At 39.7% G+C, this 20,110-nt stretch overlaps 1 protein-coding gene across 1 annotated transcript; it reads left to right on the top strand.

The window, feature by feature from the left end:
- Positions 1-14,949: 14,949 nt before the first annotated feature.
- POLR1F (RNA polymerase I subunit F) lies at positions 14,950-19,810 on the top strand. Its single transcript, XM_054273938.1, has 4 exons — positions 14,950-15,179; positions 15,256-15,397; positions 16,505-16,713; positions 18,162-19,810. The coding sequence occupies exons 1-4, from the start codon at positions 14,950-14,952 to the stop codon at positions 18,571-18,573; spliced, it is 993 nt and encodes a 330-aa protein (XP_054129913.1). The 3' UTR covers positions 18,574-19,810.
- Positions 19,811-20,110: the final 300 nt, after the last annotated feature.

Genomic DNA, 20,110 nt, shown 5'->3' with positions numbered 1-20,110 from the left:
AATACTTAATTTCCTGGCATATTAGTGACAGTATGGGATAGTGCAGGGAAATAAGTAATTCTTCTCTATCCAACACAGTAGTGCAGTACAACAGCCACTTCCTCCTACTTTGGAAAGGAAAGGAGGATACATCCTCTAAGCTCACAGTGTTTGAAGCCCTGCTGTGAATTATGAAATACCACCACATCATGTCTGCTTACAGAGGTGCTGGAAGGAGAAAGAAGAGATCTGGGCCCCAAATTCAATTGATAGAGGTTTTTTCCTTCTTTTGGTGCCAAGCTTGTAAAAGGTAGAAAAACTGGCTGGTCCCTACATAAATAAAAGCCTTGGAAATGCAAATCTGGAAATAAAAAGACTTGGGAACAAATGTGACAGAGTGCTCCTACTTGAGACATAAAAAGAGGATCAGAATTCAGAGCAAATTACCACAATATGCGTATGTGGTAGGGGAATTCTGGGAAAAGTTTCACTGTGTTTAATGGTTTTGTTCCATAATTGCATACAGCATTCAACTGTAATGGAAACATTCTCTGTGTGTTTTTGTTACTGGCATAGATGAAAGGACACTCATTCCACTTACCCAACTGCATGAAAAACAAAACTTTCACTTTTCAGAATGCGATCAGCCAGTGTAACTACACCAATAGCTTGGAGGCTGGGCACCCAAGTCCTTTTCAATCTAAATAGGATGAAACATGTATTGCTGTTGACACAGTTGTCTGATTCATGCTGCTGTAAAATCAGATGCTGGCTTAGATTCTCTCAGATATTCAGCTGTTATTTACTAGGTCAAGCAACACTCTTCCTGAAGGAACTTATTTACTGAACTTTGTGCAGAGGACTTAGCTGGTAAGTCCTTGATGCATGTTATAATACCTTAGGCTATATTTTATGCTATACTTAGCATTTCATTGAACCTCAGCTGATGAGAAACACACACGTTTTGAATTTACAACAATCAGCAGTGCTTATTGCAAACTGTGCAGAACAGTGGGTATAATATGTTTTAAATCTGTCTTGCACAATCTTCAAAATATATTTGTTGTATTAGGACATATGAATTTCCCTTCAAATAGTCTGGAAAGGTATGAAGGACAGTGAAGCAGGCCACATTCAATAGGAAATTGATATACATTAAATATACATAATCACAAATAGTCATGCTTATAGAAAAAAATTTCCCTGACAGTGTGATTTTAAAGATGCAGTGAAATGAGAGTCTCATGGTTTAAGCCATTTTTAATCCTTTCAGATCCCAGTCCCAAGCAGGTTAAGGAGTTAAAAGGAACCTTTTATAATTAAATGCTTAAAAATATCTAAAAGCAGACTGGTATTAGTCTACCATACCATTGTAGATACTTCTGAATAATCTTCCTGCCTAAAATGGTTCTATCTAGCTTTCCTTTTCTTTATCAAAGTGACATCTTTAGCTTCACCATAAACCTCCAAAATCAACAATCAGTATGTACAACCAAAGCTGGTTTTTTTACATGCATCTGGAGGCAGATTTTGAGGAATATTTTTAGAACTTGTACAAGGGCTAAGCAGACAGACTTGGAGTTGCCAGGGGGCGAGAGAAAAAAAAAGGAAGAAAATAGCAGAATATTTTTGATAAAACATAATTTGATTGGAGTAAAGATGCTAAACCCATCGTAGTTTAGTATCACCAGCCTAAGGAGCTCTAAATGACCTTGAGAAGCTTGCTCAGAAAGGCTTTTTTACTCCTAATTATAAAATTATGAGAATGCGACATGGTGTTTTCAAGGGAAAAAAAGGAACTGGGTGAGATTAATCAGTAGCTGGGATTTCAGCAGAAGGTGTGTGCCTGGAGAGACTTGCTTGGCTATGAAATTGTTGTTCTGCTACAGGAAGAAGCAGCTTTGACTTGGAGCAGAAACTCCAGAGGGCTGCACCAGGGTCTCTCTTGCCACCTCTCATCAAAACAGTCCAAGAAACACTGAAGACACATCACATACACACACCCACTTCTGCCAGAGAACCAACAATAAGCTGTGAAGAGCACCCTCACTATTGCTCTGTGGTCCCCTCAAATGAGCTCCCAGCACATACAGAAGTGGAAGGTCTGTTGGTTGTTCCCCTTACATTGCATTTGATTTGCTGCAAGGTATCTTTTATGTTCTTTAACCGCAACTCACAGCAGGCTGCTATAGCGACTTCCACATCATTCCAGTTTTGCTTCATAACCTGGAGAAGGTTTGTTTTGGTTTGGTTTCCTAGAGATCTCTCTGAAATGCATTTAAAATCCTGCCATAAGATGCAAAATGTGTCTTTCTAAAAATACATGCAATTATGGCATTTTGAACAGGTTGATCATGTACATTATTTAAAAATTACTTCATCTGCATATTGAAAATAGCTGTTTACATGAACTGGCATAATGTGCAATGGCAATATGCCAGGAAGGCAGGGATGAAGGGGCACCATAAACAGAACTGAAAAGCTGCATACAATTCTGCTGATATGAACCAGGTATAGGAGTCAACACAACTTCTTTTTGCACCCTTAGGAAATCATACATACATTTAAAAATATCTAGGAAGCATGAGGATTTCCTACCCTCTTTCCTGAGTCCCATGAGTAGTAGCTAGTGTGAGACAAATCAAATTATGTTACCAGGACCACAAACTTGTTCAGCTCCTCTCCCACATCATTATGTGAACCCTATTTTCTCTCCCTCCCACTTCATGCTGGTTCAAGCTAGGAGACTGTGTCTTGTATCTACCCTTATCTCTTCCCTTCTGTTAAAATGCTACTGAATCCTTTGAAGTGTTTAACATTGAATCAATTCTTACCTTTGTTGCCCAGAGAAAGGAAACAACAATCATTGCCTTCCTTTTACAGTGAGATTGCAAAAAAAAGCAAATTTAATCCATGATTTACCATGAAGTCCAAACATGCAGACTGACACTATTAAATTCCTGTGGTTTGCTACATTACTGATATCATTGCTGTCTTCCACCCTAAATCCACGAATAAACTCCAGGAATTTTGACAGCTAGTATCTTTTAGAAATATTTATGAACTGTGTAGCACCCTGGAAAAGTGTGTGTCAGAGCTGCTTTTTGAACTATTACATGTGAAGAGCAGTAGGTTAATATTTATACTTACACAACGGTGGCAGTGTAAGTATAAATACCAGAAATCTTGAAATGGTCCAAGGGTTCTGGATCTAAAAGGCATGGGATTCTGCATGATCATACCTATGCAATAAATTGTTTTGTTTCTATTTTATGTCTAAAAATTAAAAAAAGTATAAAACTATGAAGAAAACTGTTGAGTTTGTAAATTTAGATATTCCTGAAGAGATACCTGAATGGATTTTATGATTAACTTTTCCTTCTGTGTAGGACAAGACAGGATACTTAATCTGACAATCCTTTTATAAATCATACAACATCTTTGAAAGAAACATGCACTTTTCCATCAAAACATGTAATCTATCACCTCCCTTTTTCCAATGATCACAAGCTTTCCTAATTTAAAGTAATTTGTTTCTGTGCAGATTTCCCAGGCACTGGCTCTCACTATGCTATTGTATGCTAAATTAAAGAGCCTGGGACAAACTGGAATCAAGTAAATTTTTAACCTTCTCTTGAGTTAGCTTCTTAAAATCCCTCACTGTGGGGCAGATTTCAAGACCATATACATGAAGGTGTAGGTGTACATCTACATGTACATATACATACACATATACATATACATATACATATACATATACATACATACATAACTTCTCTTCTAAACCCTTTAAAATTCTCCCATGTAAACTTAATCTTTCTGCCCTGTGCATAGGAATTATGTCAGTATCTTTAATTTCTTATCCCATTCATCCCTGCCTTACCAAAGATACATTGGTGTCAGTGTTCTCTCCTTGACTGCTTTGAACTAGTCTTGATCCTACAAGGACAATAAAATGGAATAAAATTCCATACAGGCTTAGCTGTTTCTCCCCAGTTTCTTGTCAGACAAACAGCCTATTTTCGCTGTAGGAGTAATGAAGAAAATAAGGAATTACTTTGTATTTTAGAATCTGTCTCCTTCTCTGATTTCCATCAATAGACAGACAGATGTCTTGTGTGACTTTGTTGCAGGCTGGCAAGTTTAACACTGATACATATACACCTAGGATCTTAAAATGTGCTGCAAGGAATTCTGCAGAACCCAGATGCAGAGCAAGCTGAATTACCGAGGCACCCCTGAGCTGAGCTCCTCAGCCATATGCTGGGAGGTGGGGCTGCCAAACACGCAGACAGAAGCACCCACACACACGAATGCAGTGCTCCTGCACACTGTGGGTCACGTACAGGAACACATTGTGTGGCACAGGACACCTTCACTGCCTCAAAGCCACACCTAGCTCGGCACACACAGACCTCTGCTCCCTCTAGCTTTCAAAACCAGCCATCAAACAAGGCTGAAGGACTACACAGGGATTGCATTCCCATCTGTCAAAGGAAAGATGCTTTCCTTATGCTAAATGGTTTGCTCAAGAGGGAATGACCTTTCTCCCCCCACTTAGGACACATGTGAGCTTTTTCAGAGTCTGTGCTATGTGCTTGAGTCACAGCAGTCTCTTGGCAAGTAATGGAGCCAGAATGAGCATCCAACAAAACAGCTTCAAGGATACATAAATATTAATTTGTTGCAATTTGTCTTTCAAGAAAATGTTGCAACAGTCTTAACTCTGTGGTAATTCTATGGCTGCAATTATGGGATTGTGTACGTACAAAAGAGCCAGTTGCATCTCTGTTGTAATACTGGAAAATTTGGGAAAAAAACCTCTGAGAAAAAGGGCTTAAGGGTTTAATGACATAGTGACACATCATGCCTTCAATGGCAGACAGAAAAAACCCAAAACACAACACTCAATAAAAAAAACCCCAAACAAATCCAAAATCAAACCAAAACAAAAAAAAAATACCACTAATGTAGTCTTGTTCAATATATCTTTACATTCTTCACTTTCATTGTAACAATTTTTTTGTGTGTTCAATTTATTCTTTTATGTCATACACTTGTGACTCCCCAGTGCTCTATAGTATTATATTCAAGATTTGGTTTTAAAATCGCACAAGCAGAAAAAAAACTGAAGAGTATTTGAAATTAAATGCTTGTACTTTATGAAGAGAAGTCAGTATGTTCATGTGCCTGGGGGTTCAGCTTCTCAAATCCTAATTTAATGTCTCTTTCGAGGACTATATTTAAAGGCATGCTTAAGAAACTGCTTCCACTGAGAGTAATTGGACCAAGATTTATGTTTAAAGTTAAACCTGAACAACTGTCTCAAATAAGGGTTTTTTTGTAATGGCAGACTAACACTCAGACAAGTCCAATGATTAGCACCTATTTTTGTAGTGGTGTCAGTATGAGAATCAGGGCCTTAATCTGCATTGCCCTGAACACTGCAAAAAACAGTAAGTGGATGTGCAGGCACAGAAGTGATCAATCAGAATAAATGAATTTTATAGGTACAGATCTACTGAAGGACAAGAAAAGGAAAGGAACAAACATTGGGATTTTTGCTGCTTTCTCCCTACCTTTCCATTAGCACCCAATAGTGAAAAATGCCCATTTCCATCAGTCAGTGCAATCACAGCTGCCTTGCCTGCACACGAGATAGACTGCACCATCCTTTCCCCTCACAATACCTACATTTATAGTCTGCAATACCTGCAAGCCTTTAAGATTACTCCTTTTAATGGTTTCCTCAAATACACTCTCTTATCCCCCCTAAAAGGTTAATGTTTGAACACTGAATGGTTTGTTTGGAAGCATTTACTTTTGATTTCCAGTAAATGCACATTCTGGGGACTTCCATGATATATATTGGTTATATCAAGGAATGGAAACATTACAGATGCCCCCCAGCTTACTGGCAAAGAGAGGATATTCTGTCAAAACAACACATTTTTTTGGGAACTAAGAATTTAATTTAAAATCTCCTTCTTTGATGGCACTCAAAGCATTTACATTTGGCATTTACATTCCCAATGTTTATATTGATATCTTAAGAACACTTAAGTAGAACATTTATTTGCAAATAAAATTTCATAACTTGGCAGATTCGGGTTCTCTTTATAAATCTAAGAACTATAAATCCTTTTCCATATAAACATAAGTATTATTTCCTACTGAAAGTGTGTGACAACCAAAAAGTTTATTCTCAATCTATAAACCGGCATGAGACACCTTATCCAACATAATGAGTTTGCACGGGCATAATTAAAAATATACATGTCCAGTAAAGGTAAATAAATAAATAAAAAGTAAGAAATAGCAGTGACTTGCCAGGAAAATTATACTGTATGTTAGAAGAACCCATAGGTTCATTGAGATGCATTTGTGGTGGAAAATTACAGGAGAACTTTTTTTCATCGTTCTGCTGAATTGGAAACTAGCAAAAAAGCAAAGAAAACAAAGACACCCCAAACTGTCCTTTATGCTGGGATGTACACAGCCCAGCAGTGAGGGGGCTGTCAGGGAGAGCTGTTCAGTTTCTCCTGCCTAAAAGTATCTGTAGAGATGGTCCAAAGATTTGCAACACTAACGTGGGCATCATGCCTTCTGTTCTGAGACACAGAACAAAAACAAGATTTAAAAAAAAAAAAAAAAAACAAATTAAAACCCAGTGTATTTTTCCAAATGACAACCTCAAGTGCCACACTGACTGCCCCACTGATTGTACTGGGGGTCACCGCAGAAGTGACACTACTTACCGAGAAAGAGCTCAGTACTGGTTTAGCTGGATTACTTAACTTTTTGGACAGCTCATCAGCAAGAAATTAAGAACAGGCCTCAGCATGGGTTTAAACCTGTGGCCTGCATGTTTTGTAGCTGCCCCCAGCTGGCCAGCCTGGCTGCCACCACCGTGCTGCCCTGGAGGGACACCACACCCGGCTCATCCAGCCAAGGAGAAGCTGGGAGCACTCCAAGGCACACAAGGCCCTCAAACCACTTCTCTGGAGCTCCACTTGAGTTCTACTGTGCTAGTGAACTCCTGTTTGACAACAGGTTTGCATTTCAATCCTCCAGTGGAGATGGTGAACATGAACTCAAACTGAGAGTAAGCTCAGTTCAGGACTGTGTAATGTTAAATCCTACTGGTGAGTCCAGCATTAAAAGGCATTAGATTCTGGTGTTTATCAGCTTTGGGGAGCTGCAAACAAGGCCTTGCAAGCCTTACACCTTATGTGCCTTGCTCTCAGAGTGAAATCCAAAGTTTATTTAAATATTTGGCTAGTTGTGGAGAAAGGGGTGAGCTTTGGCTCTCCAGAGGAAACATTTATCCTAATCCAGAGCTCAGAATTTTTACCATAAATCAGTAACCTGTTAAAGAACTGCGCACTTAAAAACTCAGACTGCCTCAAAAGGACTTCAACATCCTACCATCTGAACCACACCTGCACAGCAAAAGCATATTTTGCCCATCCTGAGAGCATCCAAGCTCCCATTCTGATTTCTCAGCAGCATCCACTGTCTTGCTCAAGGTGACACTGGGAGGCCCTCTTCTGTCGGAATGAAGCAAGAATGATTTACTGCACAGAGGAGCACGAAAAGAAGCTCTGCTCTGGGAACTGCTGACTAGCACAGCCAGCTGCAGGCTTTGAATTTTGCTGTTGGCTTGTTGAAGTTTCTATCAGGTTTGGCTGTTGGGGCTTCCTTCCTCCATCACCACCTAAGCAGAGAAATTTCTCATGCTCTTAAGTGATTTGGGTAAATGAAAAAATAATCTGAGAGCAGGATTTTGTCCATACCTCATTTATTTTTTTTCCTATTTTCACCAGTGTAGGGAACATTAAAATTGTTTCTCACAGAAGAGTCCCAAACACCCATGTTTTGTTTTTCTTTGGTTGTTGGGTGATTGGTTATTTTGGGGTTTTGTCATTTGTTGGTTTTGGTTTGGGGGTAGGAGGTGGGGTTTTTTGAGGGGGGGCAGGGGAGATGGTGTTTATTGGTTGATTGGTTGGTTGGTTTCAGTTTTTTACTATTACCATGACTTCTGAAATCTTGGGATTTTTACATGGAGGGGGGTGGATGTGATGGTAAGCAGTTGAACCAGGTAAATGAGAATGTGACAAACTAAACCAAACCATGAACTCAGCAGGAAGTTGAACGAGAACAGAAAATTTTCTCTTCCAATTAGGACAACTTGGCAATTGCCTAAATTTATGCTACCTTATCTTTATCCTTGACATTCAGTGACCATTCAGGCATCAAGTGATACCTAGCAATGACACATTCAGCAGTGAGGGACACTCTAACAGTTTTCAAGATAAAACACAGCACATTGGAGATTACATAATCTACTGAGGGTGCACTTGCTTGAGCACCTAGAGCTTCTCTGCTCAAATGCAAAAATTGACAGTCAAGCTCTTCAGTATCCACTCAAAGTAATGACTCCTACCCTTTATTTTCCCAAAGGTAGATAGTGCTGCTATTGATAGTCAGAGGCTCAGCTCCTCTAAGAAAATCAATTATATTACCGACTTGCTGAAGTAGCATACACTACTGCCCTGAGAAGGGCAGCAGAAAAATTATAAATCCAGAATTGTTTTACACTGATGTCATTTTTTTAATTCTCATTCTTAAGCAGAGATTTAGAAATGATTTCTTCAGCATTTCAGCAGATTTTCATGTACAAAACACTGATTAAAACAATTAAAAGCTTATCTTTGAGTTATCATATTCTTGGAAAAGGAATCTCAGTGGTTCCTGAAAATAAACAGGATAAACAGAAAATGCTGTAATGATTACTCAGCCTCTTTGGCTTGCAATGTGAAAACAGAATCCCTATCAGATTTAAGATTTTTTTATTTTTTTCATCCTCATAGGATGGAAATACAACAAGAACAATTTTTTTTATATTATCCAAGCAAGTTCATATTTGATCCAAAACAAAAGCATACACTTAGGAGAGTAAAACTAAGCACATCTTTAACTTCAAAAAGAATTGTCTCTCATTTCTCTTACATTTGGGGCAAAGGCTTCAACTTTTCCAGTCTATCAATGCAAAAGCATGTTTAACTGCAGAAGAAAATACAGACAAAAATCCCTAAGATTAATGTGTTACCCTGAACACAGTTGATAATAATCTACCTGCTAAACTCTGTAGATAAAATAAAAAATCCCCATAACTGAATTATTTATCCTTGTTTTTAATACTTCTCAAGTGTCAATCCTCCTGAAATTCACTTGTAAAAATCAGATTGCAGTACAGGGGCTTGAAAACAACCTAGGAGATACAATCAGCTATCTTTCTTTCAAACAGATGGTTACTTTGGACCTCTTGAATGGCAAACTCCTCAGATCTGGGACCTCTTTTCCAGGCCAGAACGATTAACAATTTTCCATTAAAAATAAAAAAATAAAATATATATATATATATATATAGGAATAGGACTGTGCAAGAATGGATTAAAGTATAAATGCCTCAATGTTCTTCATTTCATTTATAAATGTCTTCACAATTATTTTTGTAACAGGGCTCAGGATATGAAGAGCACTGAAAAGACAGAGCAGGCTACTATTAGTAGAACCAGAAGATTACTTTGTCTTTTGCAGTATCTGGAAGAAGTATAGGAGTCATAAAACAGGATGACAAAAAGACGTTTTCTACTCTTAAAATAAATAGCATCTGACTTTTCTGGAGGCAATCCCCTGTGGATCCTTAATTCCCATCTTTCCTGACATTTTAAAAACACCAGAGTAAAAGGTAGCTGGAAGTTTTTCAGAATATAAACTGCAAAATAGCCCAGACAGATTGACAAGAGACACCTCATTTACCCCATTTACAACCTGTGCATCCATCTCATTTGTTAGCATCATTCATCAGAAGCATTCACAGTGCTGCAGAAAAGCCTTACTGTGCTTGCAGTGGCACAAGCTGCTTTCCTCCCTTGTTTCTGTGGCAACATCACCTCTTGTTTCTATGAGAAAGGTCATGTTACCATATTATTTAATCCACTATCTGAGCACACTTCACTCACTAGCTGGAAACACACAGGAGGGTTTCAGCATTGGACCAACAAACAGCCAGATCTCCACACGTCATGATGTCTCTGCTATTGAAACTATGCCTTCAAGCACCAGTGGAGCGGGAGAGGAGCACCACAGTCAGCACCAGGCATCTACAGCAGGTTCCTTATTTCTGCAGATATAAGGCCAGGGAGCTACTTGAACACAGGTCTTTCAGTAATATATTTATTTCAGTAAGTATCTATTATACATTTTTAATAAATACTATATATATTGTATTATATATAATATTTCAGTTGTTTCTTTCTATAATATCCTATAGATAAGATATTTTATCTCCACAAGAGTGATTGCCAGCCATATCAGCCATTTCCCAGCAGGCAATAACCCACTTAGAGAAACGACAGCCAAAGGCAGATCTAGTCAATGCCCAACTGTTTGAAGATGTCCATCCCAAGAATTGTTTGGATGGAAGAGACCTGAAACATTGTCTAGTGCCAGCTCCTCCTGCTGCGGGGAGGGATTCCTTCCATTGGCTCAAAGTCCCATCCAATCTGGCCTTGAACACTTCCAGGGAAGGGACATTCACAACTTTTGTGGGTGCCATGTTTTAGTGCCTCATCACCCTAACATGAAGAACTTCTCTCTCATATCTAATCTAAGCTCACCCCTTTTTAGTATGAAGCCATTCCTCCTTGACCCCACCACTCCACACCCCTGTAAAAGTTCTTCAGCTCTCTTGTAGGTCTCATTTAGGTACTGGAAGGTGCTGTAAGGTCTCCCTGGAGTCTTCTCTTCTACAGCCTGAACAACCCCAACTCTCTGTCTGTCCTCACAGAGAGGTGCTCCAGCTCTCTGATCATCTTTGTGACCCTCCTTTGGACTCGCTCCAACCGCTCCCTGTCCTTACATCATGAATGTCACTACAAATCAAGACAAATTAGTAGCTGAAAGAAATTAACATAATTGCTGTCTTATCGCATTTCTTTCCCTTAATGTTTTTTTTTTAAGTCATTTCCTAGCTATTAGGGATTGACCTACTAATTGCTGACAAAACAGAGTCTGCATAGTGTAACACAGATTAAATTTTCAGCCAGGCATGCAGCTCCTCTCCTTCTCTTGGATGACGGCACTTATCCATACCAAGGCTATTGTGTGCCATCTGGTGGACTTTCAGCATTTGGTACAATTAACTTAAGTACAAATTAAGAGAGTCCTGATACACTGTCAGGGGAATCTACCTTCTGTGACCATTGACAGTTTCATCTTATCATCCTATATTTGCTCAAATTAATGTGTGCCTGACAGTAACAACTTAATTGCTCTCACATTTGCTGTCAAATGAACCCGTACTACTGTAACTGTTGTTAACTTTAGCTAACCCTTTGCATTGATAGATTTTACACATAATTGAATGGTCATCCTTTTTAAAATAACTTCCACAAATCAGAATTCCGAACAGAATTCCATATAGAGGACCACAAGCTGACAGTCCTCAATGGCATTTAGGTGTTTAGTTCTCAATGACCGAAAATGCTCAGATTAGCATCTATTTGTCATGAGGGTCAAAGATATTGAAGCAAACCTATTACCACACAACTTTAAAAACAAAACTGAGAGTTTGAGCACTCATTCTTCCTTCTAAGTATGACAGCAAGAACTTTCACTAAAAATACTGTAGGGTTAAAAACAAAATAAGAGAAGCCAGCTAAAACATTTGAAAAAAAAATCCAGAGCACAATTTTTGTACCATATCTAACCTATGCAGCTGAGGCATTTCTTCATTTATCCTTTTTATAGAATGCAAGCTGTGGGATAAGGAACCTGCGATGGAATAAATTTCGAAATGCAGAAATTTCTTCAGGCATACAGTCCTATGGGGGAGTGTATTTCCTACTCCAGCACACTGCCATCAGCATTCTTCCACTCTGCAAGACTTCCAGGATTTTAAAGCTGGGTGAGGGCCACTCTCTGAATGAATGAGTTGCACGTGCCACAAGAGAGCATCAATAAGCAATTGGTTGAACTTTATACCCAACACACGTTGCCAATTCAGAAACCTGGATACAAGATGGCAGTGAATGTGTGGGTAGAAAAGACCAGCTGAGAGGTGCAGAAGTTGTGGTTGTCAAGGAATCTCCTTTTTGGAATCTAGCCATCCTTTCACAGAGAAAACAAGACAAACCCAGATAAAACAGGAAGAAAAAGGACAGCAGTGACTGCAAAGGCAGATTTTGGGTTTGGTCCCCATTGTTACTTGCAACCTGACCTCTAGAGACAAACAGTCTCAGCACAGTCTTATCAGCCATTGTGGGACTTGGCAAACATACCAACAGCTGTGCTGGTTTAGACATTCATTTTAGCTGCCTTTTGGACTCAGGATCACTGCAGTGCTGCTGAAAAGGTCAGCCGAGACAGACACTTTAAGCTGAAAGCTTACATCAAGGAGTGAAAAGTTATACAACCAGGGAAGAGAAAGAAGCCAAGAAATGAATGTGAGGATATTAGGATTTAAGTCAAATGGTCCAGATAGTTTTAAGAACTGGCTGGAGGAGGTGGCATTTGGATTGAGATTCCTTCTTTCATCAGAGTATCTTTTACAGGGAGGTAGTGAGTCCAAGTCATGCCATGGGTCTGAAGTCTCCACAAGACTGCAAGACAACGTTGCTTTTGGTACAGAGAGACCATGCTGCATCAGGCAGGCGTGGACTTGCAGAGAAAAACAGCTGAGGCCAGGTATTTACAGTTAAAGGATTTCAAACAGGCTATTTTGAATTATCTCTGGCCTACCACACAGACTTAATGACCACTAGGATTTAAAGTTCATTCTCCTGATTGCTTTAGCCTGAAAGGAAATCTGGAAGTCCCAAGAGCACTGTGTAATGAAAACCAGGCACAGAAGCAGGGATAAATGGAGATTCAATTAAAAAGTACAGACTCAATCTTGTAGGGAATCCTCTAGTGACAAGTTTTGATGGGGATAACCTTGGATAGCTGCAGGCCCTGAGAGATAGAGCCCTTCTGACACCATCTTGGACAACCTGACTACAGGGTGAAAGACAAAGTCCACATTTTTCTTCATACTGCTTTTCCATCTTATTATTAGTTTTCATTTTAAGAGCAAAGGTAGGTTTTTATTATCCTGGATAAAATTAAGTAGAGCCCTTAGTGTATTATATGTTCTCACTGCAAACTAAATCCACTCATAAATAAGAGTTATAAAAAATATATTTCTTTTAGGAATAGAAGTGCATGCAGTTATTGTTTAAGGTCTTTAACCAAGATTGAAAGCACATTGCAAGGTTTAAATATGATCCAAATAGTTGAAATAAAAAATACAATATTTTTTCCAGAAAGCTGAGACCATATAACATGAAATTAATTTCAACAGACATTAAATACCTTGGAGGACTAAAGCCATATAGGAATACAGATTACAGTAGTTCAAGACATTTTCTCTTTCAATTTTGGAGTTTGGTATGACATCTGAAAGCCATTTTTATGTCAGGTCTTTCACACTAATCCAACTTTACTTGCAGTAAAGTACTGCAAATTATACCATTTGTTTTACTTGTGAAAGCTAACAATGTCCTGTCTTCACAGTGTGTTCAGTCAAAGAAAACTTTCTGGTGATGCAGTATTTGAGTAGTTTCAAAGGCTTTTGCATCACTAAATGTTTTATAGGGAGTTCAAGGATTTCTGGTATCTGACATAAGGCTTGTTTTCACAAAACAGTGTTTCTGAGCCCTCCACAGTATAAAAAGAATTTTAACACCTGAAACGAAACCGATACGTACTTTTTTTCTTTCTTTTGTAACTCCCCATATGGATTCAATCAGTTTGAAACTGTACATTTACTATAACAAGTTAAGTTGATATAAATTAGATTTAAATCAATGAGAGAACACCTTTTCAACGTTTTGCATGAGTTCAGTTGAGTCAGTTTAAAGTAAAATCATACTGTGCCGCTTTGTGTGGATATAAAGTCTGAATTACTTTTCTGGACCATGTCTTCACTAACCAGCCACAAATTCCATCATTCCCAACTGGACAAGGTTTTAGTACTGCAGTTCTAGTTTAGTACTGCAGAAACCATAAGGTTTCTGGACAAGGTTCTAGTACTGCAGTTCATTTTGTAAGTAATTGCTGTGTAGAGCGCACCAGCAACCCTATTGAGGACTTGTACTTTATTTTGCTCTCCTCAGTCTGCGGCTATTAAATGCACCTAAACATTTCTCACCATATGCATAAACTGGATCTGGGGTCTACCAACAGATAACAAATTCTGTATTCTTAAAACTGCTGTATGTGACGAACGCCACTATTCGTCACTGTGACCAAATTGGTCACAAATTGCCCACCAAATTGGGCATTTGGTGATCCTTTTGCCTGGATCACCAAATGCCCAATTTAAATTCACAAGGCTAATTCACAAGTTTCCAACGCTGAAACTCTCCTGTGTGCTTCCAGCCAGTGAATAAAGTGTATTCAGATAGTGGATTAAATAACAGGATAACGTAAAATAAATAATATTTTATATATTTTATATATAATAAGAATAAGAACTATTCTTATTCTTAACACGATAACTTTCTCATGGAAACAAATTCACAGGCTCCAGGTTTCCTGCCCCAAGGAGCAGATGCTCGGGGCGGGTCCCGGGGCTCCCGCCGGCGGCTCCGGGGGCCGCGCTCCCAGCGCGCCGCTGCTCGATCCCCCGGCGCGCCGCTCCCTAAGAGCCGGACTCGACGCTCCTTCCAACTCAGAACACTCCGTGATTCCGACAAGTAAAACAGGTCGGAAAGAGTTAAACTATGACACGGTCCCGCGGCACGAAACGCCCCTCCGAAGGCGAGCACACCCCCCCGGAACTCCGTCACCGCCGCTGCAGGGCTCGCCTCGGCAGAGGGCCGGGCCTGACGCCATCGCAGCGCGCCGCGGGCCCGTGCGTGCATGGCCGTGCCGCGGGAGCCGCCCGCCGCCCCGGCGCTGCCGCCGCCCGCCGCCCCCGCCGCCGCCGCGCCCTCGTTCGGCGCGGCCCGCGCGCTGGTGGCGCGGCGCCACTCGTGCCTGGTGGCGGCGGCGCACCGGCGGCACGTGGCGCTGCCCCCGCGCTTCCTGGGCCGCAAGCGCTCCGGCATCCGCGCGCAGCTGGACGCGGAGCTCCTGCGCTACTCCGAGAGGTGACCGCGGGCACCCGGCGGGGCCGGGAACGGCTCGGCCCGGCTGCTAACCGGGCCCCTCCTCTTGTCCTTCCAGCCTGCAGGGCGTGCCCGTGGCGTACGACAACATCAAAGTGGTGGGGGAGCTCGGCGACATCTACGATGATCAGGGGTTCATCCACCTGGACGTGGAGGCGGACTTCATCATCTTCAGCCCCAAGAAGGGGAAGAAGCTGGTGGTATGCGAGCGCATTGGCGTCTCACGGGATCGGCTTTTTTCATTAAGTGATCAAAGCTTGGCTTATCTCAACATCAGGGGGTCTGGGCCTTAGGTGGAGACATGTTTTAGTTTATGTTAGCTTATTCGTTTATGCATAGTTTATAGCAAATTGAAGTAGTCTGTACTAGTACTTTTTACTGTAACTTGTCTGTTGTGTCTACCTCTAGAATTTACATATAAATATCTGTTGCTAAACCATTGTATCATAGGGATTGCTCGTTTAATAGTGTATCATAACTGCATATATCATACTGGTGTTCCATTCTGAAGAGCACATAGTTCTCAACCAGGTGAGTTTGTTACAGTGACAGGAACGTTTAGGAACGCAGATGTTTAGGAGCAGTACATCAAGTTGAAGCCTGCCTTTCAGTAAAGGCGTTGTATGGATCACAGAACAGCTTTGAGCTTGTCAAAACCCTTGCTCAGCACTTGTGGGTGAAGCCCGTTGAGAGATGGCTTACATTCATTGTTGTGCCATACCTTTTGCAGCCCAGGTGGTATCTGTATAATTGTGTTTCAGGGTGAATGTGCCATCTTCCTAGGAAGAGAATTGAAATTTTTTCAGTGTCTGTCATGAATTCTACGGGTAAAACAAAGGTGGATATGGATTCATATGCAGATGTGTCAGAAATCCACCGAATAAAGTATTTAGAAGCTTTTTATGTGTCTTCCTTATCTTCAGTTGCTGAGTAACTGCTGTGCCAGCTTGAAGAGCATTTTAGGCAAATAAATCATACTTAAAATGGCTTCAAAGCAAAGTCGATCACTGAAGTGTAAGAAAAGAGTTACCTACTCTATTCAGGTATTCCCTGTAGCTAAATCCCACCTTTTGACTTGTTCTCCTGCAATTCAGTTGCATTTTCAGAGGAATTGTATGAAGAGTTTACAGGACTAACTTTGATTTTAGTGAAGGAGCATTAGCTTATTGCTAGATAAACTGACTTCCTAACTTGTACATAAACTCTTACTGCAAATTTTCCATATGGGAAACTAAATATTTAAAAGGTTTGCATTGAAAGGGCTGAATTTTGCTATAGACTTGCATGACATTGTTTTTCTTTTTTAGGGTGTAATTAATAAAGTGGCCCCTAGTCACATTGGCTGCCTGATACATGGGTGCTTCAATGCATCTATCCCCAAGCCTGAACAAATGTCCCCTGTACAGTGGCAAGAGCTGGGGTTGAAAATAGGGGATGAACTGAAATTTCAGGTGTTGCACTTGGATTCTGATACAGCTGGGGTGTTCTTCATTCGAGGAGGACTCACTAAAAGCAGGTATGGTGCCTGAACAGAATATTTTTAACTGATTTTTAACGTTTTTTGCAAGATAAGTGATTTTAATTACATCTTAGTCTTCCAGCTTTCTTATTTCTACACAAATCCCTATATAACTGTATCTATAACTATATACATATATATATATATATATATATATATATATATATATATATATATATACACATATGTTGTCTTTAACTAAACTTTCTGCTGTTTAAGACTCCCATGGAAGTTTTCTCTGGAAAAAATAAAACTAGGTGTTTCTTGAGCTTTAAAAATCTGAGTATGTTGACCTATTAATTGTGGATTGCATATATAATATTTGCTCAAAATAGCACACCCAGGTGTCCAAGAGTAGCTTTGTGCATAGGCTTTTCAAGTGCAAACAGTCCAGGGGTCCTGAACACAGTGTTTACATTGACATTTGAACACAAACGCATGCATATGTATTGTATATTGACAAATACCTGATTTAAATACTTGCTAAAACATGAGAATTTCGAAGATGAAAAAATGTGTCGGCTTCCTCCTTAGGCCTTTGTAAGTTTATGGGGCACCTTGCAAGAAGTCTTGTCTTCAGAAGAGTTCATTCTTGTTTATCTTCTAAAACAATGCTTTACTGAGCAATGTTTTTCTTTCAACATGGTTTTGGTTTTGATTAAATGTATAATATGACTCCTACTGGCAAATTCATAGCATTTTTTGTTTGTTTCTTCTTTTGATCTGGAAGGATGCTCTGGATCATTTCAGTGGACTTACAGTGAAAGTTAGCAGTTTTGTCTTCAGCGCCTCTGGGGACATAAAAACCTCCATGGTTTTTAACTGCATTCTTTCCATATTTGTCTTAGACATTTTTCCAGTGCTCTTGGTTGCAAGGTACCCCTTGGGGGAGGGAATCTGGTGGTTTTTTGTGGAGTTTTTTGGGGGTTTTGTTTTTTAGGGTTTGTTTTTTTTGTGTGTTTTTGGGTTTTTTGTTTGTTTGTGGGATTTTTTGGTGTTTTATTGGGTTAATTGCTTGGTAAAATCAGCAGTGTGCCTCATATATGACTGAATAGGCCACTAGCTGGGTGTTTTTGTGGATGACTTAAAAAAAACCCAAAAAATCGTTACTGCACAATGTGTGGTTATGAATTAGGGGATGAATAAGCACTAGAAATGAGGAACTACCAAATGGTCTGTATGGCACTTTAGAGAAGAAATTTAGGGTAAGATTCGAAAGAGAATATTTATTATGTGGTAAGAAGGAAGCTAGTAAGGTAATAGAAATTACCCTGATAGTATTAAACTCTGATTCTCTGTAACACAGAGTATCATGTTCTCCACTTGTTGTTTTTAACAAGTGTTTATCTTCTATCTGCTTGGTGTTTTAGCAAATTTTGACATTTCACTGTGTGAGGTGCCCTGACATGTCTCTAATCCAGTTTATATTGTATATTTGTTTACAGCATGCGGCCCAAAAAATCTGCTGCAGTCCCTGAAAGTACAAATGGGGATGAAATTCAAAATCTTGAGCACCAGGAAAATGGCCTGAAAAACTGTGGAGAAGATGATAATGTCACTGAAGAGCCTTTAAATGAGATGGGTAACCTGGAGAGGGAAAATGAAGAGCCAGGTGCTGATGCTGTGAATGGATTATGTGATGACAAAAAGAAGAAGAAGAAAAAGAAAAAAGATAAGGACAAGGACAAACAAGGAGAACAGGAACTTGTATTGCCTACCAGTGACTCCAGTGGTTACCAAAGTGACCATAAGAAGTCAAAGAAAAAGAAAAGAAAGCATTGTGATGAAGTTGAAGAAAGTGAATTATCTCAGCTGTCAGAAAAACCCGAAGCAAAAAAGAAAAGGACTAAGGTCTGAAGTGTCTTCCCTGCATTACATTTCAGATGTTTTTGATAAGTTTCAATAAAACCCTGTTTTGAAAATGTGTATCTCTTTTTCTTTACTACACAGTCTGCTCTGCTAGGTCAGATGGTGTTTGTGTGAATATGTGCACCAGCAGTTTGAAAGGCAAGATTTTTTAAAGTCGTGATAGAAGCAATATCTTCCTGGTTTTTTTACTGGAAAACAAGGCACAAAAGAACTGTGGAATGTAATTACAGGAGCACATGTAGCACCTCTGTGTCTCCTTTCCTGTTCCACATTAGCATTAGCCAGTTGGTAGTTACAGTGCGTGCTGCTGTAACTCCATCTTTGCCAATCAGTGTCTTGATTTTACATGAGTATATTAGGATTATCTTTGGGTTTCTGGGAAATTCATGTGAATTCCCAGGAGGCTTAAAAGAGAAATTTTTGAGTTTAAGTTTTCAGCTTTTGGTTGCAGCTCTTTTCAGTTGTGAGGAGCTCTGGGTAGAACTGTAGCGTGAGTAGTGTTTCACCAAGGTAGGAGGCAGTGATGGCTTTGGTATTGATTTACCTGTTACAAGAAGAAATAATCAGCTCCTTGAAAGCCTTGTAAGTAAACAGCATGAATGTGGAAACTTGCTGTTTATCTCTTTTCCTAGGTGATAAAACATTTTGCTGTAGTGATTAATTCTGATGCTATTAGCTCACTTCAATAGAAGTGTTTACACCTTCTAATAACATCCATTCACATTGAACATGTTCTGCATTTCAAGTCTGACAATACTTAGGGCTCACTTTGTGTATTAATATCATTTATACTTCTTTAAAGCTCCAGATGTGCCAAGATAAAGTTACCAGCTTACAGGCTCGATGGCATGACAGTAGACAGTAGGCATTTTAAAGTTATGGCGCTATAAAAAGCCAAGTTAAGACTTTTTGAAGACTTACAAGAAAGTGCACTTCAGTAGCTAATGCCAGCAGTAGCAGAAATTGCAGGATGTCCTCTTGTGTTTGCTCTTCAGTGTACTCCATCTTGAGATGAAGCCAGTTTCTGAGCAGTCCTGAGGCGAGCACGAATTGTCCCTGTTGTGTTTCTGTGTCATGATCCTGACGCTTGATTTCCACACAATTTCATAGGCACTGGCTCTTCTATCCATTTCTCCTGTGCTGTGATAAAACCTGAGAAGTCAGATGATGTTTGTAATGTATTACATCATGCTGCAGGATCAGCTGAGGGCAGTATTCTGGTGTGTTCATGGTTGTAGAGAATGGTACAGAAGTCCCATGCTGATGTACTTAAAGTACACAGACAGGCTGAAAGTTGAAACAATTTTGTCAGAAATTATGTGCAGGTTCCCCCTTTTTATATATATATATAAAATATATGTATATTTAGGTAGTGACTTGAGGGACAAATTGGATGGATGGGTAAAAGACAGAGAGGAGGATGGCAAGCACAGATATTTTTTGATGATGCCAACGTGAAGAGAAGGATGGAGGCAGTTACTGTTGCAGATGAACCAAAGATTGATTCATATGACTTGATCTCTTA

This window comes from Melozone crissalis, unplaced genomic scaffold, assembly GCF_028551555.1.
Source record: "Melozone crissalis strain CALT ecotype California unplaced genomic scaffold, PUWL_Pcris_2 ptg000016l_1, whole genome shotgun sequence".
Taxonomy (NCBI): Eukaryota; Metazoa; Chordata; class Aves; order Passeriformes; family Passerellidae; genus Melozone; species Melozone crissalis.
The sequence above is the reverse complement of the archived record's forward strand: the minus strand, read 5'-3'. Positions and strand labels throughout refer to the sequence as shown.

Bases quoted from the DNA above. Each gene is read 5' to 3' on its own strand.
- POLR1F (XM_054273938.1), top strand. From the start codon at position 14,950: ATGGCCGTGCCGCGGGAGCCGCCCGCCGCCCCGGCGCTGCCGCCGCCC. The intron at 15,180-15,255 runs GTGACCGCGGGC...TTGTCCTTCCAG, and splicing joins CTCCTGCGCTACTCCGAGAG to CCTGCAGGGCGTGCCCGTGG. The intron at 15,398-16,504 runs GTATGCGAGCGC...TTTCTTTTTTAG, and splicing joins AGAAGGGGAAGAAGCTGGTG to GGTGTAATTAATAAAGTGGC.